Source organism: Aquarana catesbeiana, linkage group LG01 (assembly GCF_042186555.1).
Source record: "Aquarana catesbeiana isolate 2022-GZ linkage group LG01, ASM4218655v1, whole genome shotgun sequence".
Taxonomy (NCBI): domain Eukaryota; kingdom Metazoa; phylum Chordata; class Amphibia; order Anura; family Ranidae; genus Aquarana; species Aquarana catesbeiana.
Window position 1 is genome coordinate 127,609,132 of NC_133324.1, and position 23,661 is coordinate 127,632,792.

General features: G+C 42.8%; 1 protein-coding gene across 1 annotated transcript in view; it reads right to left on the reverse strand.

Moving 5' to 3' along the window:
• The window catches only part of IPO11 (importin 11), a 677,548-nt gene that overhangs the window by 629,199 nt on the left and 24,688 nt on the right, over window positions 1–23,661 (reverse strand). Inside the window, 1 exon segment of the mRNA XM_073623616.1 lies at window positions 19,639–19,739. Within this exon segment, the coding sequence (XP_073479717.1) occupies window positions 19,639–19,739 (101 nt within the window).

The following is a 23,661-nucleotide window of genomic DNA, read 5'->3' on the forward strand; positions in this document are numbered from 1 at the left end:
TCTAAGAAGTGGGTATCCACTCCCCCCCCAAAAAAAATGACATTCCAAATGTGGAATGTCAGGTGGTCCCTGTCACTTAAAGCAGAAGTTCCATTTTTGGGTGGAACTACGCGTTTAAGGTTTTTTTTTTGTTTTTTTTATTCATTGAAGTGTATTTTTTCCCAAAAAATTGCATTTGAAAGACCACTGCGCAAATACAGTGTGACATAAAATATTGCAACAACCGTCATTTTATTCTCTAGGGTCTCTGCTAAAAAAATATATACGGTATTTTTCGCTCCATAAGATGCACCTGACCATAAGACACACCAAGAATTTACAGGAGGAAAACAAGAAAAAAAAAAACAAATGGTGTACTAAAATATTTACCAGTGCACATGAAATGCAGCCTGACCTGTGCCAAAGAAATGCAGCCTGACCATTCCCATTATTGCAGCCTGACCCGTGCCATCGCTCAAGCTGCTCTGTCTTCTATCTCAGCAGGTGTCAGGCCTAGCTGGGAGATCGCCCGGTGCTATCGGGGGCTTGTGATGTCTGTCCTCCGCTCTCCTATCTCTCTTCCGGTACTAGCATGGCGGCGGCGGTGCCGGCAGCAGCGGGGGGGCGGTGCCTGTTGTATATTCTCTCCATAAGACGCAGAGACATTTCTCCCCATATTTTTGGGGGGGAAAAGTGTGTCTTGTGGTCCGAAAAATATGATTTAATGTTTGGGGGTTCTAAGTAATTTTCTAGCAAAAATACTGATTTTAACGTGTAAGCAACAAGTGTCAGAAAAAAGCTTAGTCTTCAAGTGGTTAAACTGCCCTCATTTTCAGACTGAAGTTCATGCCTTTGATCTCTAAAAGAACAGAAGGATACAATGTTTCTTTTTATTTCTCTTTTAGCTGCTTTTTTTTTTACAGCTGTGAGCAGAACTGCTCTGTACTTGTAACTTGAATCATGGAACTGCTGGATTAAGATCGTGAGGAGGATTGAATCAAGATCCCAATTTTTTTAACGATTAATGCAGCTCTAATGCATAGAATGCACTAAGGTAAAAAAAAAAAAAAAGGCTTCTGCCTTTTAAATCGTTTCCTTCTGCCCAGGACTACATGTCCCATGTGGCATTGCTCCTCACACATATACAAGCTTTCAGGCACCCCCTGACATATATGGACGGTGTACTAAGCTGTATGTGTGCTGCACTGTATTTCCTGATAAGTAAACAAATAAAGCATTCTGTTGACAACTATTTCCATAATTGATTATAATCGATTATGTTGAATTAGTTATTTCAGCCCTAAACTAAAACAATGTCTTTAACGGTCTGGTTTGCAGGGGTACAATTAGCTTAAATGATCTCTACATTTAATTCTTTAGCTCTATGTTTTAATCTAGTAATATACATATGGCAAAAGTTGAAACAGAAAACTTTTACATTCCCTATTCAGACTTCAAGTATATAAAACAAAACGTTTATTACTTTTTTGAATACAGGAAGGAAGGGTTAAAACTGGTCAGCTTTTTATCTGCTGTCCGTGTCCCACAGGTAAGATTTCCCTTCACTTCCTGCCTCAGAGACGCAAAAAGAAATGAGAAAAAAAAATCTCCAAAAGGAGTGGGTAATTCCTCTTACATGTTACAAGAACATGTATCTCCATTGGATAATTCACCCTCAACTTTTGTGTGGGCAACAACTTTTGACTCTCCCCTCACAGTGACCACCAAGACAAATAGAGTAGGAATCGTCCCAGTAGATATACATTTTGCAATAAAAACACGATAAGGTATCTATACCTTCCCCACTCCATCCAAAACCAAGAACTAAAATAGTATACCAATACACCTCAATGAGACACTGTCACCTTACCCACTGAGGGCAAGGTGGCCGTGTGTTTGTAAAGTGGCCCCCTCCACCCTCTGCCCCATTTTTACGTCCCTTACCAGTAATTAAGCACAGTTGGTGTTGGAGGCTAAAGGTGAATAGTGGTGTCACTTTCCTGGTCATGTTACTGTGTATGGGCCTAAAGATCAGCTGTTAGACCAGGGTTTCTCAACCAAGGTTCCATGGAACCCTAGGGTTCGCAATGAACACTTTCTACCTCCCAGATAAGTTCCCACTGACACTATTGATCTTTTTAGCTATTTGTAAGGGGGGAGGTAATTCTTTCCAATTACCACAAGTGTAAGCAGCTATCCTCCCACTGACCATCACACTAATGTATCATGAGTTGTAGATACAGTAATATTTAGCAGGGGTTCTCTGAGACCGGAAAGTTATTTTGAGGGCTCCTCTGCACTGAAAATGTGGAGAAAGGCTGTGCTAGACCCAAGCACTATCACTTGGGGGAAGGTCACAGGTCCTCCATACATGGACACACACTGGGTGTTTTTGGCAGTTGCAATGATGACAGGAGCAGCTGGTAAGGTGAGGATAAGTGATTTTGGTGAAGCACTTTACAAATACACTGTCACCTTGTGCCACATGGGCAAGTGACAATGTTTTTTCTAAAGAGAATCAGTCACCAACAGGCATCTGTACTTCTCTACTCCTGAATTGTTAAAGTGGAGTTCCACCCACTTTTACAACTCTTCAGCATCCCTCACTAAACTGTGCACTGTAAACGAATTGGATATTTTTTTCTTTCCTCAGCACCTACTGTATATCTGCTCTATTCATTTTTCACTTCCTCCTCCCTGGCCGTGGCCCATGGCATCATTTCCTGTTTGCAATGCCTTCTGGGAAGGGGCGGCAACTTCCTCTGACACTGCCGTTGCTATGGAAACTTGACCTGAAACCTATTACACTGCTTGTGCTGCACTGAGCATGTGCGAGATCTGCAAGGATGAGATCCAGGAAGAAATACAGTCTGGCTTCAGATGCCCACACTTAAGATGGCCATGGCCTGCTGTAAGTTTATAAAATAACAAACTAATGCTATAAACTAACAAAACAGACCTTAGTTTACAGACTAACTTTACTAGAATACATTAAGCTTGTGTATTATAGGGGTATTTTTATTTTAAAAGTATAATTTCGACAAGAACACCACTTTAAGCTGTGCAGCTTTACCATGAAATTTACTCATCTCAAAAATTACTTTAATTTTAAAAATCAAGTGATGTCTTATTTTTACTAATGATATGCAGTTAAGACTGCATAATAAGTAAAAAATATGGAACATTTTTAAATTATGTGGTAGTGTTTAAAGCAGACCTTCACTAATTTTGACTACATGATCTCACCTGTCTCCACCAGTTACCTTCTTACAGATTTGTAGATTTTTTTAAACTGTAACTATTTTTTTTTTTCTGCAGCATTGATTTCCTAATCCCTGCTTAGGGAAGAATGAAGTATAGGTGAGCTATTGCCTCCTGAGATGTTCAGATCACATGTCCCAGGAGGCCGTGTGCTGGATTTAGAGCATGGGCAGGTCTATGTGGGTAACTACAGAGACCCGCAGATCTTCCCTCAAGATTGTGGCGCCAGGAACGGTGCAGAGCAAGGGGACTTCATCTGCAAGAAAGCTGGACAGGACAATTTACAGACATAGGTCATCTGCAAGACAAGGAGGGGATGTCAATGAAATTTTGCTTTTACAAAATGGAGCACTGCATGTTAAATGTACTGAGAACACTGTAATGCTTGGGGATGTTTTTGGCAAGAGTCAGTAAAGGTGAACTAACCCTTTAAATGTCATTTTTGATGATGCCTCGGGTGGAGTTCCTCTTTAAAACTGATGGAAGCTGTCTTGTGCGCGAGGGTCTCCAGAGATCTGACACACCCCCTGCTCAATACTTCAGAACACACACACTCCCTGAGCAGCGTTATGGATTGCACCACTGTGTGAGAGACTTGACCTAGATCTCTAGCATTTAGCTGACACAGAGCAGCTTCTTATACTATTAAGCATATATGAATCATATCATGTAGGAATTGTATAAAGTAGAAATATTTAACCACTTGAGGACCTTAAAGTGGTTCTAAAGGCAGAAGGATTTTTACCCTAAAGTGATACTAAACAGACACGGTGTAATTTACATTGTCCCTTCTATTTCTGTATATGGATGATAGCACTGTAATTATTTTAATTAAAAAAAACAACAACATCTAAAGTACCTTTTTCTGAACCAATATACAGCTGCCACATGACCCAGTTCTTTCCTAGCCTGTCTGCAAGGAAACATAAGCAGGAGGAGCTTCTAGCCCTCTGCGGCTGGTCATAGGTTCAAAATATAACCAGCCTTTAGAATACAGAGTAAAAATAAATAAATAATATGACTAAACTGTTTTAAATCGTCATACAAATATATATTTGAAACCAAATCTTTATTTTTTGGCAATAACATGGCGTGGGCAGATTTCTGTCAGTCACAGGCTGTGTCACGCCCCTCAAGCCTGCATCTTAGAATAAGAGGGAGATGAGGCCTCCATCAATCTACATGTAATACTCCCCCCCCCCTCCATTGTGTTTAGCTGGTTAGTGGGCATGGAGAAGCAGGAAGGAGTAGGCTGTCATTTACCACTGTGTATATGCCCACGTGTGACTCTATACAGGCAGTCTCCGGATTACAAACAAGATAGGGACTGTAGGTTTGTTTTTAAGTTGAATCTGTTTGTAAGTCGGAACACGTACATTTTTTAAGTGTAGCTCCAGCCAAAAAATCTATTTTTAAGCTTTTTGGTTATCATAGGGAAGGGTTAACACCCCTGTAACATTTGTTTAGCTGTCTGTGCCCCTGTTCAGAAGATTTCACCTCACTTTCTGTCCCAATGACAATTGGATTTTGAAAATTTTGGGCTGTTAGGGAAACTTGGATTGGTGATAAAGCATCAGTGGAGACACCTTTTTCCCATATTAACTGTTACAGGAGAGAGTTTCCCCTCTTAGGGGTAGATCTCCTCTCACTTCCTGTTGTCTCCCTCCGTTTGTAAGTAGGAGTCGTTTGTACGTCAGATGTTTGTAAGTAGGGGACCGCCTGTAGTCACATGGGCTTCCCAGGTGAGATGGGGAGGAAATGCTCAGCATAGAAACGCACTAAAAGCTGAATTGGGGACTTGGACAGGAAGGGAGTTTGAGAACAGCAGGATCAACCAGGTTTTTTGCAGGATACAAAAAACAAATCTCACAGTAACTGAGTATGAACAGCATTTAATACAATAATTATTGATAGTTTTTTTATGATGTGGGTTTAGTGAATTCTATGCATGAAGGTATAAAATCTTCTGGGTGCAATTTACCCAAGCCCCATCTCAATCCAGTGATGTGCTTAGAGCAGCAGCTCTTCGGGGTTTCTCTTTCCCCGCCATTGCCTCCTGCTGCTGTTAATCACAGCCAGTAAACCAATGCGCTGTGTGTGTGAATAGACAACATCCATTCACAGTAGCATGGCTGGGGAGCGAGCCTGCTCAAGTGCCCCCATAGCAAGAGGCTTGCTATTCGGGGCACTTGGTGGAGGGGGGAGCCAGAAACAAACGACATGGGACCCAAAAAGAAGAGGATCAGGGCTCCTCTGTGCAAAACCATTGCACAGAGCAGCCAAGTATAACGTTAGGTTTTTTTTTTATTTTTAAAGTCACAACCTTTAGAATAACTAAGTGTTTGTGGTTCCTCTTTCCTCACTGTTGCTGCTCCCTTGGCATTCTTGTCCCCAATCTCAGTTGTCAAAAAGGCAGCCAGGTCCTGCTCTGTATCACGAAAACAAAGAATGGTGTGTAGAACTGTGTTCACAAGCTTTAGGCTAGGTTCACACTTGAGCTTCTTCAAGCGTTTTTGGAGTCATTGTTTTTTTTTTAATGACCATCCGTACACAAGTTTTTCAGGTGTTTTTAGTCTTAATAGAAGACTATATACTAGACAAAGGTGAGGCAAGAAATTCCATTAAACAATGTGTTTTGCGCACACTTCCACTGAAGTTTATAGGGATCAAAAATTCACAACTCTGTCCTAAAGAGGCTCATGTATTTTTGAAGCTACGAACAACAAGCTTAAAGTGGATGTAAACCCGATTCATGAAATCTGACCTGGGCACAGATTTCTGTAGTATTTACTTATTTCTCTCCAAAGCCCTAAGTCCCGTGTCTATCTATTGTTTCATTCCTCGGTTATCAGCATGATAACTTCTGACAAGTTCTGACACGTGAGATAAAAGCAGCTGGAAATTTGTGTCGGGGAGGGTGCTATTAATCGATTAGCAGAGAGCTGGTCTATTCACAGCACAGCTCTGCAAGTATCTTCGTTCCTCTGCCTATGTGGAGGGGAGATGTGTGCCTTTCCTCCAATTAGCTATCACACAGTGTATGCCAAGACTGCCCTCCTAATGGTGAAAGAGGAAGAAAAATTCTAATATGATGTGCACTTTCTAAAGAATATAGAAAGCTGAAGACAGCAGATATACATGTAAAACTTATGTAGGGAGATTTGTTTCATTCTGTGCGTCATCTGAGGCTGTTCACTTCACTGGGTATATGTGAGGGTTTACATCCACTTTAAGGCTCGGTTCACACTTGTGCCATGCCAGAAATCACATGTATTGCTGTGCAGATCACATGCAATGTCTATGCGATCCGAATTTAGCCATACAAACTGTATGGCTGAATTTGCAACGAATTCGGATCAAAATGGTGCAAGACCCTTTTTTTGCTCGGCACTGGAATCGGATCCCACTCGATCCGATTCCTGCACCATTTCACAATTCACACTGTGATCTGCGAACCAATCTGGAGGTGTCTCCTTTGTATTGACACCCGCAGTGGTTCGCAGAGGGCAGCGTGAACCACCAGAGATTCAGGTGCGATGCGGGAATCGCACAGGTATCCGCATCGCACAAGTGGGAACCAAGCCTAAAGCATCATGATGTTGAGGTGTGAATGGGCACCATAGGATACAATGGGAATCCTCATTTCGAGCACTGAAGTGCTTCTAAAAAAAAAAAAAAAAAAAAAAAAAAAAAAGCTTCAAATCGCTCAGGTGTGAACCAGGGCCAACTGAAAAATACTAAATACCATATACCAATATTACAGTTACATAGTATTTATAATTTTTCATTCAAGTGCAGAGCTTTGATCTTGATATGTCATCAGTTAAAGCAACCTTACAGTTTTTTTTTCAAATAAAAAAAAAAATGGTTAATATTTATCCCTGTATTTAACCCCTACTCAGCTCCAATTAAAAAGAAATAAAAGCTAAACTTTTTTTTTCATTTTGGATAGAGTAAGGGAGAGTTATATTCAAATCTTAAAAATGTGCAGCGCTCAAATTATAAAACTAAAATGTTCAATCAAAACTTATTTAAAAGTGTTACTAAACCCAGGACCCAGCATTCACTATATCAGGTCTCCCACCATACAAAGAACATGGAAATGCAATTATTTTAGTAAATATAAACTGCTAAATACCTTTTCTCTTCAGCAGTATATAGCAGTCTTGTGACTTCTATCACTGGCTGAGCACTGGTTAAAGCTTGTAGGAGGAGGTTTTATCCTCCCTTGATTGTCCTTTGAGGCTACAGGACCCCTGACCCTCTGTCTGGACAGCGCTAATAGGCCCTGTGCTGACATGTACCCTCCCAAGAAAAAAAATAAAAAACACTCAGTAGCAATACACACCAAACTGAGCATGTGCAGCTTACTCCCAAGGCTCTGTATTATCAGGAGATGGTTTGGGGACTGTGGAAGAAGGGGAGGATCAGAGAAGACGGGATCAAACAGCCTTTTTATACACAATGCAGCTTAGGTTCCAAAGTGAGTATAACAAGCAAGCTTTACTGCATATACAGACTGATTTTACTGTTGTGGGTTTAGTAACAATTTAAACTCACAATCCGATCATTCTGTGATATACAGGGTGTTCCAAAAGTCACCATACCTAGGGAGAATGGGAATTTTTTTTTATTTTTTATTTATAACAGGAACCTGGCCCACACGGCCTATATATTGTACAAAGTAACACATAAGACATATTGAAGAACAATATTTCTAACATCAAACTCTGACACAGCAAGTACAACGATTAAAGGAGTTGTAAAGGTAATTTTTTTTTTTTTTTTTAAATAACAAACATGTTATACTTACCTTCACTGTGCAGCTCGTTCTGCACAGAGTGGCCCCGAACCTGGTCTTCTGGGGTCCCTCGGCGGCTGTCTCAGCTCCTCCCCGCAATAACTAACCACCTTAATGCGAGCTCCCTCGCATGGTGGTTAGTTATTGCGGGCGCTTTCCCGTGATACAGCCGGCGGCTATAGCCGCTCGCTGTATCACTAGGCCCCGCCCCCGGCGCGTCATTGGATGTGATTGACAGCAGCGCGAGCCAATGGCTGCGCTGCTTTCAATCCACCCACTATAGCCAATCAGCGACCAGGCTGATCGGCTGAATGGAGGTCGGGAGCGAGCGGCTGAGTTTCGAGGTGTCAGGTAAGCAAAACAGGGGGCTGGGGGCGGCGGTATTATCAAAAGTTTTTTCACCTTAATGCATAGAATGCATTAAGGTGAAAAAATGTATACTTTTACAACCCCTTTAATATATGTCTGTGAGATGTCTCATTTGTCAAAAGAGATTATCTGAATTTCTTGTCATGCGATAAATATGTGGAAAAGAAGATGTCTATGTGTTAGTTTATGGTGGAATGTGGTGGTGGGGCCCGTGCCACCGGCTCCTTCATTTTATCTTTTAGTAAAAAGGAATCCACAGATATGGGGGTGGTGAAAGTTGAAAAGAGTGGTCAATTGAATTAAAAGTGAAAAGTAGCAAGAGAGGGGAAAGAAGGGGGGGGGGGGGGGGTAGGGAAAAATGGTCCCTCGAACATGCCAAGGAGGTTCCCCCGAGTCATGGTGAGGTGGATCTGTGTTAACCTCTACTGGGGGGGGGGGGCATAGGAAGAGGAGCACATCTTATGCATTAGCAGTGGATTCTCTCAGGGTCTGACCCTCAGCGGAGTAAATAAATATATTCCACTGTTGCCAAGTGTTGGAGAATGTTTCTTGCCTATTTTGTGCAGTGAGGATAAGGTCCTCCATGTGTTTTATCTCCTCTACCTTTCCGATCCACATAGCTACGGTTGGTGGTTGTGTGGATTTCCAATGAAGTGGAATGCAGGCTTTGGCTGCATCTAGTAGGTGTCGGATCACAGACTTTTTATATTGTAAGGGTGGAGGGGAGGAGTCAAACCAAAGCACCACATCCCAATTGCTTAATAGACAAAGAAGAAGGGACTTTTGGATAGGCCGGGGACTTTATCGGTGCTTAGTAAGCAAAATAGAATAAAATATTCCTGCAGCTGTGTGCCCTTTTCATGAGGACTAACGCATGGCTTTTTCTCTCCAGGTCTTCAACTTTCCTTATATACTTATTTATCTGCCTCGGAAACTAGGGGGTTAACTTCATTCTTTTCCCCCTTGCTTACCCTGAGGATGGTTTCCCTGTGCCATTTCTGGGCACAGGATTTTCTAAAATGGCCGCTGGTCAGTCGAACGTGCAAAACGTCACTGACGCCGCCGCCACTACTTTGACCTGGATGTATGAGCATGCGCAGTCCTCCTATTCGGTCCGCAGCGTGACGGCGAGTCAGCCGCCGCCACGCTGGAGAGGGATATATAGCGGGGCGTTCCCCGTCACCCTCTGCCATTTCCCCTGAACGCTGGTCAGACAACGTTGCGGCCCCCTGGGGCTCCTGGGTCTCCTCTTCGTATGTCACATGGAATATAAGTAAGTTCTTTAAACAGCCCCTTTTTCTTAGTCTGTAATTTGTGCTCTTTGATAGATATCTTTTTGATCCCTTTGAAATAAATATACCCATAGGTTATATATAACTTTTAACTTTCCAGGCTTCCAGCTCCAAGGAAATATTAGCGACGCCCCCTGTCTTGTCTGACCCGCAGAAGTACCTGTGGGGTCTTCATTCCACCTCACTCGGTTACGCTTGCTTTCTCCTCGTTTGGAATCCTTCATGAAGAGGCGTACACTGCCTTTAGCCATCCCATGAATGCGACTCTGAAATCGGATTGATTCTACTCACCTGTATAGGTACTTTATGATTAATTATTTTAATCAATCTTGATTTCATTCATATGTACCCTTTGTGATATTGACTTTTCAATGCTCACCTTGGTGACATTTGATACATTTGATTTTCTTCTTTACCATAGAGATTTTCAATCACTTTACAATATTGTGATTCTCCCATCATCCCCCTATGCATGCCTTCTTTAGGAAGTCTGGGCTGTAGGGCACATTTTATTGGTGCACCACTGAATCAAAATATATCTACAGCTTTTAAAACATTAGGTAAGATGGATAATCCCCTCCTCTCCCCCTTCCCTCCCCCCCCCCCCCCCTTTTTTTTTCTTCATTCAATTAATTACTATTTTGTCTTGAAATTTTAGAATTTTACTGACACACTTTAACACCGATTTCCATACCTCATGTATGACTCATACCCTTCAAATAATGTTTTTTCCATATTTCTGTATATCACTTTAATGCTATATGATTATGTTATATACTATCTTGATTACTTATGGTTTATTTTTCATTTCATAGTTGATTATATGCCACAGTATAGCTCCTGAAGAAGCTTAAGAAAGCGAAACATGTTGAGAAAGTGGCATCAAGCACTGTATTATATATTTTTATCCTAATTGTTCTGTAAACATAATGCTTTGTTCCTTGTCTGTCTTTTTTAAAAACGAATTTATGAATAAAATATATTTTTTATCTTTACAAATTTCTATTTTGCTTACTAAGCACCGTTAAAGTCCCCGGCCTATCCATGGCCAAAAGTCCCTTCTTCTTTGTCTATACAGACTTTTTATAAATTTTCTCAGGGATAGAATGGGAAATTTTAACTAAATGTACATTTATAAAATATTCATAATAATATTTTTGCAAAATCTTCTCTACGTGTTGGCCACCTCTTTCTACACACACACACAAAATCTTCTCCCTTACTCATGGTAAACACATTCCAATTTCTAATTTTTCATATGTATGGAGACTTTTGGGACACGCTGTATATACAAAATTAAGTGAAGTGTTAATTAAATATGCACAAGAGCAACAGATTCTGCTGTTTTCTGTATTCAACTGAGGTAGACAACCAATTCAATGCGGCAGAGTCACAGGGAATTAGGAGAAACAACTATATGGATCAATATTGAGGTGGAAGATTGTGCTTGATCTGTGTATGGTGTGCTATTTTAGGCTCCAGTCACACCATGATTATGCCCGCGATTCGGAAATGCTGCAAATCGCAGGACGCCATTGCGATCCCCGTTATTTTGTATGGAACCAAATCGCGGCTCGATTTTTCCGCGATTGTCTTCTGACGAATCACGGTAAAATCATGCAAACAGAATCGCAGGAAGCCTAATGCCAAAAAGAAGTATGGAACGCCATGGTGTGATTGGAGCCTAAGAGGAATTAGTTGGAGATGAGCCTTTGTGTACCTACAGGTAAGCCTATAATAAGGCTTAGCTGTATGTACAGTGAATATCTCCTTAACCTGTAGTTTAAACGATATTCACACTTCATGCAGCCGGTGATGTCACTGGCGCATGCGCTTTAAAGGGACGGAATACCCGTGCCCGTCCCTTCAGAGCTCTGTGCCGCGGTTCGTGACTCCCGTGTGCATGCGCGGAAGTGACGTCATCACAACGCGGCCAATCAAGGAAGACCGGATGAAGACGGAAGCGCCAGTCAGAGCTCACATCGTGGCGGTGCAGGGCTTTATTCTAAGGTAAGCATTTCATAATGTGCTAGTATGCGATGCATACTAGCACCATATGCCTTTACTTTGCAGGGTTTTAAAAAACAAAAAAATATTTAAACAATTTACTTTCTCTTTAAGAAGTTGTTTACATCTTTTTCATTGTTGAACTGTATATTGGAGTATGTGGTGGATGGCATTCATTTTTTATTAACTGGACTTGAATTGTCAAGCACCTATTTAATAATAATTCACTTTAATTTGTACATACAGTATATCACAGAATAATTAGATTGTAAATTTTAATAAGGTGGTTGTAAACCTCAGACATGACATATATCCCTCTATAGTGTGTACTTGTCTGAAATAAAAGAACTAAGTGTCATTTCTGTCTGCAGATTCATTCCTCTGCTATCAGCATGCATCATTTTTAGTACAAACTCCACAGCACTATCACTTTAAATAATTAGTTTTCTACCCGGACTGCTGCCGTTCACCAAATGCCCATATATTAGCCACTTGTTATAAATGCTTTACTCCACCCACAGCGCTGTCCTTAAATGATAGTAATCCATTTACATCAAAAATAAATCAGTGAAATAAAATTGATATAATTAATCAATACATATATACATATGTGCAACAAATGTAGTGAACCAACATAAAGTGCTACTGATATAAGTCCCAAAATAAACGTTCATCTGTGAAATGCTTCCAATAAATAATTTGTGTTAAAGTGCTTCAAACATTCTTGATAAGGTGCTCCATGTACAAAGTGCTTCAGTACAGCTCCTATGGCTTTAGTGCTTCATGCAACCCTCTGTGCTCTTTAACACCACCAGATGTCTTTGACTCTGTGCCTTTCAGCTACAAAGTCTCCACAGCCTTTTAGATCTTACCCTCCCGGGGTCTTTGCAGGAATAAAATTGCATCATTTGTGACAAATTTTCCTGACACCAAGAGAAAAAAAAGGTGATGGGGAGGGAGCTCCAGTTCTTGTGTGCTGTGTGAAGGGATTTTGAATGGCTGAAGAGAAGTCTATAGATAAACAGATACAACTTATGTAGGAGGATTTGCTTCATCTCTGTGTATCACCTGAGGCCAGTGACTTCATTGGTTATATGTAAGGCTTTACAACCACTTACGTTTTGATTGAACACTTATTTATATAAATTGAGTGCTGCACACACACATATGTGTATAAACATATTTATTTATCTTTAATAGACCCATAGCAAAAAAAAGCTCTGGTTTATGGAGGTATACAGGGCTGGAGAACTGAATTGGTTACAACAACAAAAAATGAATAAAAACTCATGAAATGCCTCTTTTTTTGTGTCTGTTTATATTCTTGGTTAGGGTTGGTGTTTCATTAGAATTATCCCCCACAAGGCAGGCATATAGAGATCTGATTCATATATAGCTTTCAGAGGAGAGTGAAGTCTAACCATACAGACCCAGGAAATGACAGAGTGCAGAAATCACTTCCACTTTGCTGCTGATATGACCTGCCCAGATAATTAACCAGCCAATGCAACCTTCCGAATATGCCAGCTGAAATGATGAACTTGGTGCTAAACCAAATTTATACAACATCACTCTGTGGCATATCTAAAAATCAATCATTTAAATATTTACAAGAATTAGACTTCCCACTACAAAGTTGCCACTAATAAATAAGTCATCGCCTGCATTATATATGAGACAGTGAAAATGAGGACAGGCTTTGGTCCTAACAGTAACACGTAATAAAACAAGTCGGTATGAATAAGTGAGATGTACATAGAAAATAAAGACACAAAGATCAAATATTTAAAAATAATGCAAATGAGCATCACAGTCCATAACAATACAGTATCCTATGAACCTTAAACATTGGGTTAAACATTGCCTTTTTTCACTTACATTTCGTAACCCTTTTCATTGTGTTATGTCCTTCTAGCCCCGCCCACTTAAAGTGGAAGTAAACCCTCCTATCGTTTTCAGCCAAGGAAGCTGCCATCTTGGCCTCTGTTTAATCTTCAACTACCATGATGCTGCACATGTGATCATGTATGAAACCAGCCATTGGATGGTTTGACAGTTTGGTTGAGAGTACAACCAATGTGACCATTAGCATTACCAGCATGCCAGGAATGTAATGTTTTTTTTTAAATTGTTAAATCTATGGGTTTACTTCCGCTTTAAAATGGTTGTAAATCTATTTTTTTTTTAAATGACAAACATGTTACACTTACTTGCTATGTGCAAAGAATTTGTACAGAGAAACCCTGATCCTCCCCACCAGCGTTCCTGGCTCCTCCCCACTTCTGAGTGCCCCCATAACTGGCCACTTGCTATAGGAGCCAGCCTGCAGGCCCGATTCCGAGTTGCACGCTGTGTGGCCATTGACACACAGAGCACCACTTGGCCCTGCCCCGGTTCTCTGCACACTGGCTGTGATTGACAGGAACAGGAGCCAACGCCTTCCGCTGCTGCCTCTCTATCCAGTAAGAAGAAAGAGTCGCTGCTCTCTTGCACAGCGCTAGACTGAGATCGGGCTCAGGTAACATTGAGGGGGGGGGCAGGGGGTAGAAGCTGCATACAGAAGGGTTTTTTTTTTTTACCTTAAAGTGGTTGTAAAGGCTGAAGGTTTTTTACTTTCATGCATTCTAGGCATGAAGGTACAAAAACCTTCTGTAGGAAGATTATTAGAAAACGTCTGGCGTGCGCTAATGGGTGACTGCAAATGCTCAAAGGCACCAATGTGCATGCACGGTGGACTGCGTGCACGAGCAGGAGCATGTCCCTAGCGCCAATTGGCACCAGATGGCCTATTTAAAGGGTTCCCTGACCTCTGATCAATGCTAACTGGTCTTCAGCTGTTCCCCGATACCCTGAATCCTGCTGTTATCCTGCTTGATACCCGTTACTGAACTTGGCTTTCCTTGACCCTGCTTCTGGACACTGCTATACTCCTGATTACTGCTTCCCATTTGACCTTGCTTCTGCCTAATGCCTTGGTACCTTGCTGCCCGCCTGCTACCGAACCCGGCTATCCTAGTAACCTCGCTCCTGTTCCCTGCTTGGCTCAACACTGCCATCCGAGTGTCTGCGACTATGGTCCTGTGACCAGCTGTGACTTCCTAATGCAAATCTGCCAAAAACTCTACATTGCCTGATATCCCCGTTCCGCAGTCCAAGCAGAGTGCCTCTTTAAACTCAGCAGACCCATGGTGCACGGCTGCCCTTCTTAATCTGATGGCACTCCTGCCTTCCCAAGGTTGCATCCTCTGCTACAAGTTTCCGGGTCTACATCTGCAGGCACTCATGTTCCTCCTGTCTCTCGGCTCCCTTTGTTCCACTCTCAGCGGGACCTGGGCTGGAGATACAAGAGAGGCCGACCTCGTCATTTCAGTCTCCCTTCAGGTAAGTGACGCCTTCTGTGTGCTGCTCCCCCAACAGCCCCACCCTTATACTCACCTGAGCCCCCTCGTGATACAGCGATGTGCACGGGAGTCTCTGCTGTCCCAGATCTCTCTTGCCTCATTGGCTTAAAACACAGCCATTGGCTCCCACTGCTGTCAATCACAGCCAATGAGGAGCGAGAGGGAGTGCAGGGCAGGGCCGAGCCACGGCTTAACGTGTCTTATTGGACGTATAGAGCCGGGCTTGGGAGCGAGCATGCACCAGTGATCCCATAGCAAGCGACTTGCTATTGGGGGCACTGGTCAAGGGGGAGGAGCCAGGAGTGCCAGCAGGGGACCCGAGAAGAGGATCTGGTGCAAAAGTGTACAAAAAGAAAAAACATGATCATGCAGCAGCGCTAGTGTGAAGAACACCAGCTGATTCTCCTCCAGGCCTCTCAGGTGTATAATGGACAATCAGTCCACCAGTGGCTGTGATGTTAAAACACAGCCACTGGTGGGTGAAAAGGCTGTGGTGAGGATGTGATGAAACAGAGCATTGCACAGCAATTATTTTGTCCCAAGCTTTAATTAAACGTCGCAAAGAGACATTCCATTCAGTCCTATTGGCCGCAGTGTGATGCGGTGCAATAGACTGCACTGCACTATGGTGCTCTAAAATAAAAGTACTGCATGCCGTACATTGCAGTGGTGTGACCTGAGATAATAGAAAGAAGGGTTCTTACAGACAGGCGGTCTGGGGGTGATAAAAACAGGTGGCTGAGCGGTTTTACTACCCCCTGACTACCAACCTGGACTGTAAAATAACAGCTGCATGGGGGCTGTACACATGCCACTGTCGCAGCATTTATAACTTGGGGTGCAGAATTTGACAGGCGTCAGTGCCTGTCAAACTTGCCCACTGAGTTCAATGGTGCTGCGTCACAACCACATGCAATTGCACCGCGGAAGTGCAGCATTACAGGGTGCGAGTGTGAAAGACGCAAACTGCCTCGTCTTGCATTGAGACTGTGCTGGGCAAGGCTGTCCAGCACAGTCCCATCGCACTAAAGCCCTGCACACACGGGCCAAATGTTATGAGACATTGGCCGGTTCAATAAAAACTAGCCGACATATGGCCGTGTGTATGTCAGCCAGTCTGACAGTAGTCGGCCGTTAAGCCAGCTTCTGTCGGACAAGCATACTGGAAAACCAGCGGCCGATCGCACAGCCAATGGCTGAGAGTGCTGCCTGAAGTGTTCTTGTGGGGGGGTTGTTCGCCTGTCAGAACTCAATAGCTCAGTGGAGGAGATCGCTGTACTAACGTCAGAACGCTAGTACAGCGGCTCCGACCGGAGCTGACAGGTTTATTACGTTAAACCTGCTGAATTGAGTGGAAAAAAATGAATAGTGTGTACCAGGCTTTCGCGTAAACAGGACCCCAAGCACCTGGAGCTGTAAGTGTAATGTGTTAACTGCCGCCATGTTGTTGTTTCTGAGATACAGGGGTACAGCAGTACTGTTAGCTCAATGCTTCCGGTTCAAGGGCCTTCCACACCTATTAATTAGTTGCAGCAACAGAAGTCTATAGGGCCACCATCTAATTCTATTATGAAGATAGATGAAAGAGGATGTGAAAAAAACAACAAGTACAAGAATCACTGAGATAATGGTACCCCTGTACTGTGGTAAATGTCTTATGAGAAGTGTATCCTCCCACTGCCCTATTCAGAGATAATTTATGGAGCTCTCCTGTAAAATGGAGCTGAAATTCTAATTCAAATGCCCCAAAGTCGTTGTCCCACCCTATCATTAAGGGGGTAAATCCTTCCAGGATATATTAAATGAGATATATATATAGATATCTATATATATATATATCTATATATATATAGATATCTATATATATATATATATATATATATATATATATATATATATATATATAGATATCTATATATATCTATATATATATAGATATCTATATATATAGATATATATATATATATATATATATCTATATATATAGATATATATATATATATCTATATATATATATATATCTATATATATATATATATATATAGATAGATAGATAGATAGATAGATAGATATATACAGTATATATATAGATATATACACACACACACATATATGTAATATTTTTTTCCCTACTATAATACATATCCCCAAAAAAAATGTAAAAAAAAAAAAAAAAAGTCTTCATCAATTTAGGCCAATATGTATTCTGCTACATATTTTTGGTAAAAAAAATCCCAATAATCGTATATTGATTGGTTTGCGCAAAAGTTATAGCGCCACAAAATACAGGATAGATTTAGAGACTTAGATTTTTTTTTTTATCTACTGGTAATGGTCTGCGATTTTTAGAGGGACTGTGACATTGCGGTGGACAAATCTGACCCCAAGTGACACCAATACAGTGATCAGTGCTATGAAAATGCACTGATCACTGTATAAATACACTGACAGGGAATGGGTTATCTACAGGGGCGATCAAGGGGTTAAATGTGTTCCCTGGGAGGTGTTTCTAACTGTGGGGGAGTGGATTCACTGGAGGAAGAGAGAGATTGCGATTCAGCTTAGATGAAACAGCCCTCTCACTTTTCCTCCCTGACAGATCAGCGGTGTGCTTTGTTTACATCAGCACACCACCGCTCCGTGTCTCTTCTGAATGATCGGCAGGTCGCAGCGGCCATTGCGGCTGCCGGACCCGCTGATTGGCTTCTGCTGTGTCCAATCACAGTGGGAGTGGTGCGCCCAGTAAACCGTGTGCACAAAATCACGTACAGGTAAGTGATTTTGCGCACCCGGGCCACCCTGCCACAGTAAATGTACGTGGGGCAGTCCAGAAGGGGTTATTGCAAGCAAAAAATGTACCTTATTCTGACTTGGTATAAGCCTCTTCCAGTCCACTTTACAATCTGTACAGCAGAACTCAGAGAAGGAAAGGGAGAAGCAGCCTAAGGAGTCAAACAGGAGTGCTACAGTGCAAGCAGCATGCAATAAATGGAGAGAGGGGGGTGACCGAAAGGTAAGCTCTTTGGTGCGTTTCTTACATGGGACCTGTAAGGGAATCTGTAGCACTGTAAGATCAAGTCCCTTCCCCTGCTGTACAGGGATGTGCTGTGTGAAAAGGCTGTGCAAATCTCTGGAGTGTATGGACAGAAACAAATCTTTAGGCAAGCAAAGCTCTTATATACACTCACTGGACACTTTATTAGGTACACCTTGATAGTACCAGGTTGGACCCCCTTTTGTCTTCAGAACTGCCTTAATTATTCATGGCATAGATTCAACAAGGCATTGGAAACATTCGATTTTAGTCCATATGGACATGATAACATCACGCAGTTGCAGCAGATTTGTTGGCTGCACATCCATGATGAGAATCTCCCGTTCCACATCACAAAGGTGCTCTATTGGATTGAGATCTGGTGACTGTGGAGGCCACTGGAGTACAGTGACCTCATCGTCATGTTCAAGAAACCAGTGGTGAAATGATTTCAGCTTTGTGACATGGTGCATTATCCTGCTGGAAGGAGCCATCAGAAGATGGGTACACTGTAGTCGTAAAGGGATGGATATGGTCAGCAACAATACTCAGGTAAGCTGTGCGGTTCAAGCGATGCTCACTTGGTACTAAGGGTCCCAAAGTGTGCCAAGGAAAAATCCCCCACACCATTAGACCACCACCAGCCTGAACCCTTGATACAAGGCAGGATAGATTCATGCTTTCATGTTGTTTACGCCAAATTCTAACCCTACCTACCTTTCAGAGCTGAAATCGAGACTCAGACCAGGCAATGTTTTTCCAATCTTCTATTGTTCAATATTGATGAGCCTGTGCGAATTTTAGCCTCAGTTTCCTGTTCTTAGCTGACAGGAGTGGAACACGGTGTGGTCTTCTGCTGCTGTAGCCCATCTGCTTCAAGGTTCAATGTGTTGTGCATTCAGAGATGGTATTCTACATACCTTGGTTGTAACGAGTGGTTATTTATGTTACTGTTGCCTTTTTATCATCTCAAACCAGTCGGCCCATTCTCTTTTGACCTCAACAAGGCATTTTCGTCCACACAACTGCAGTTTACTGGATATTTTTCTAACCATTCTCTGTAAACCCTAGAGATGGTTGTGCTTGAATATCCCAGTAGATCAGCAGTTTTTGAAATACTCGGACCAGCCCGTCTGGCAACAACAACCAATGCCACATTCAAAGTCATTTAAATCCCCTTTCTTCCCAATTCTAATGCTCAGTTTGAACTTCAGCAAGTCTTCACCACGTCTAGATGCCTAAATGAATTGCGTTGCTGCCATGTGACTGGTTGATTATCAATTTGTGTTACCAAGCAATTGAACAGATGTACCTAATAAAGTGGCTGGTGAGTGTATGTATTTCATCTGTGTATTTAGCCATTTTAGCTCTAACTTCATATTTCCAATAAATCTGTCACTAAGATAAAATTACATTACACAAGAGTTAAGAACTGCTATCAACATAAACAATACTACTAGCAAAGAGGAAATAGGGAAATATGTAATGACTTACTTTGGTGCCACCCTCCTCCAGTAGCGCTCAATCCCATTCTTAAAATATAAAACGGCCAACCATCTCACATTGACATCCAAGGAATGATTCGTGAAAATATTCTGCAAAATGAAAGACATATATTTCATTTGTCTTGTGACGGCTCTTGTAAAGTTTTAGAAATATCCTCATAATAATAAATCTGCCCTTCTGTGAAGTCACATGCAGTGGTCCTCCTATCACTTCTTAGTAGATTATTATAGCGAGGTTCCCCTATTGCACGCCTGTGTAGAAAAACCTTGATTAGTCTTACTGGTAACGGTATTTGCAGGAATTTTCCAGGACAGCCCACAGAGAGATGACTGGCTCTGCCTTCAACAGGAAACACAAACAAGAGATTAAAAGGCCCCCCTCCCCTTATTTGTCAGCTGTTAGATGTAAAAAGCCTCCACCAATGTGCACAAGGGGAAAGGAAAACTTAGAAACCAACACCCACTGCAAAACATGCAAGAGACCCAGGTGGGAATATAGACGCTGTCCTGGAATATTTTTGGAAATACCGATACCAGTAACACTCACTGAGGTTTTCCCCAATCATCTTCCAGGACAGCTCACTTGAGAGGACAAACAAGAAATCCTACCTTAGGGGGACCATAGCCTGTAAAACTTTCCTTTCCGAGGAACAGATCTTGGCTGGATAACATCTCTACCAGGCAGTGCTTGATAAGTGCATGGGATGAGATCATACCGCTGTCCTGGAAATCTCTTCCCATGAAGCACCTGCTCTTTCGACCCAAGAAGTAGATAGAGATCTTGTAGAGTGAGCCCCAAACTAGGCTGGCTGCATGCAACCCAAGTGTTTGTAGGCTAGGAAAGTAATATCTCGCCTCGCTCTTTGGCAATCCCCTGTTTCTCCCAGGCAGACAACCCGACAGGTTTAGTTGGTGGGTAAACAAGGGACTATTCCGGATAGGCGACTACCTATATCACAGAGGAATATGTCCTTCCTCACACTACACAGGCAGCTTGGGGATGCCTCCCGCGGAGAGCTACCAACTACAAAAAATCCAACATTTTCTCCAACCTTTACGGAAAAATGGGTCTGACCTGACAGTGCGCACCACCTTTGAAAACATAGTGCATGCAGGATTCTGCTCTCCGGGGGGGCATCTCCATGCTCTACAAACAGTTCACTGCCCCTCTAACCAGACTCTCATATAAGGTGGCATGGGAGAGGGATCTGGAAATTAGCCCTGAAGCAGAGGACTGGAGTAAATGGAGCATACGGATCCACAAAGGCATCCTTAATGTTGCCCTGATTGAGGTGGGATATAAGGTACACGCCAGGTGGTACCTGGTACCAGAACATCTTTCCAAAATGTATCTAGGAACCTCTGCCTTCTGCTTCAGGGGCTGTGGACAGGTGGGTTCACCACTCCATAGATGGTGGACGTGCCCCAAGGTTCGTCGCTTCTCGATCAGGGTCCACTCATTCATATTATCAATCATGATGGGTAATATTGGTAAAGACGCCTCAGTCACCCTCCTAAACAAACCAGTGGATAATATCCCAAGACATACTCAGACTTTAATATATTATATATTCTTAGTGGCAAAAATAGCCATTGCGTGAGCCTGGAAAAGCCCCATTGTAGACATAGCATTGGTATGGATGTCACACCACTTTTTCAAACTCAATCTCTCTAAAACTGAGCTTGTAATATTTCCTCCTTACCGGTCCCCCCCCCCATGACTTTACCATTAAGATCAACAGCACAACCATTGGTCCCTCCACACATGCCAGAGTGCTGGGTATAATCCTTGACTCTGACCTCTCCTTCAGCCCCCACATCCAATCACTGGCTAAATCCTGCCGCCTTAAGCTCCGCAACATCTCCAGAATTCAACCCTTCCTGACTAATGACACCACAAAGCAACTTATTCACTCCTTGATTATTTCCCGCCTTGACTACTACAACTTCTCCTTAATGGCCTACCCTTAGGCAAGCTATCCCCCCTTCAGTCTATTATGAATGCTGCTGCTAGACTAATACACCTCACTAATCGATCCGTGACTGCTGCCCCTCTCTGCCAATCCCTTCACTGGCTTCCCCTACCCCATCGTATAAAATTCAAAATGCTAACCACAACATACAAGGCCATCCACAACATCACCAACCTCATCTGCAGATATCACCCAAATCATCCCCTCCGCTCCTCCCAGGACCTCCTGCTCTCTAGCTCCCTTGTTACCTTCTCCCATGCTCGAATTCAGGACTTCTCCAGAGCCTCTCCCATCCTCTGGAACTCCCTGCCCCACAGTATCCGATCAGCCCCTAACCTGTCCACCTTTAGGAGAGCCCTGAAAACTCCACCATCAAATCATTCCCTGCATCTATTACCGTTTTTACCATCACCCCCTCCCTTTAGAATGTAAGCTCTACGAGGCAGGGCCCTCCTGTCCCTTCTGTATCGAACTGTACTGTAATTGTGCTGGCCCCCCTCTTGGCGCTATATAAATCATGTATTATAATAATAATAATAATAAATAATCTGCCAGTGTCCTCAGGGAGGACAGGTCTGTGTGTACTTATGCAGAGTGGACAGTTCGGCTGTCCGTTCACACCCGACTCCCTCCGATCTGATCCACCCAGACGGAGGGGAACAGATCCCTCTTCCGTTTGTTTTTGGCGGATCGGATTGGAGGTAGGCGAGTGTAAATGGCAACATGTTTGTCTACAACCACCGCTCCATAGAGGTGATGACCTTAATCTGTTCCCAGCTTGCTTTGCTGGAAGGACGTCTATTGATGTTCTCCCATGATCACGTTTCCCGTGCGCCCTCTGTGATTGCTGAGTCCTTCAGACTTAGATGATCACAGATTGGGGTAAAGGGCCAATCACAGCAGCCCTTTATCACGTGATCAGCTGTGTCCAATGACAGCCGATCACGGATGTCAACACAAGCTGGTTATCTGCTTTTTTTTCCTCACGCTGACAGCATGAGGAAAGAAGAGAGCCGATAACTGGCTTGTATTAAAGGAACATAGACACTGATAATCAGGGCACTGATTATCAGTGTCCTGATTATCAGTGGGGTCCCAACAGTGCCCACCAGTGTTGCCAATCAGTGCCCACCAGTGCCTCCTCATCAGTGTCACCTATCAGTGCTTCCTAACAGTGCCACCTACTAGTGCCGCCTACTAGTGCCACCTATCAGTGCAGCCTCATCAGCGCACATCAGTGAAGGAGAAAAATTACCCGTTTGCAACATTTTATAACAAACTATGAATTTTTTTATGTCAGGTGTGAATGGGGAGCAGGGGTGTTTAATTTGGTGTTATCGCTCTCACTCTCTCATACTGCTCAGTGGAAGTTAAACACGGCACCTCATAGCAAAGAACTCTCTGAGGATCTGAAAAAAAGAATTGTTGCTCTACATAAATATGGTCTAGACTATAAGAAGATTGGCAAGATCCTGAAATGAGCTACAGCACGGTGGCCAACATCATACAGTGGTTTAACAGAGCAGGTTCAACTCAGAACAGCCCTCGCCATGGTCGACTAAAGACGTTAAGTGCACGTGCTCAGCGTCATATCCAGAGGTTGTCTTTGGGAAATAGACATATAAGTGCTGCCAGCATTGCTGCAGAGGTTGAAGGGGTTGGGGATTAGCCTGTCAGTGTTCAGACCATACGCCGCAAACTGCATCAAATTGGTCTGCATGGCTGTTTACCCAGAAGGAAGCCCAAAGATCATAGAAACAAGAAAGCCCGCAAACAGTTTGCTGAAGGCAAGCAGACTAAGGACATGGATTACTGGAAGCATGTCCTGTGATCTGATGAGACCAAGATAAACTTATTTGATTCAGATGGTGTGAAGCGTGTGTGGTGGCAACCAGGTGAGGAGTACAAAGACAAGTGTGTCTTGCCTACAGTCAAGCATGGTGGTGGGAGCGTCATGGTCTGGGGCTGCATAAGTGCTGCCGGAACTGGGGAGCTACAGTTCATTGAGGGAACCATGAATGCCAGTATGTACTGTGACA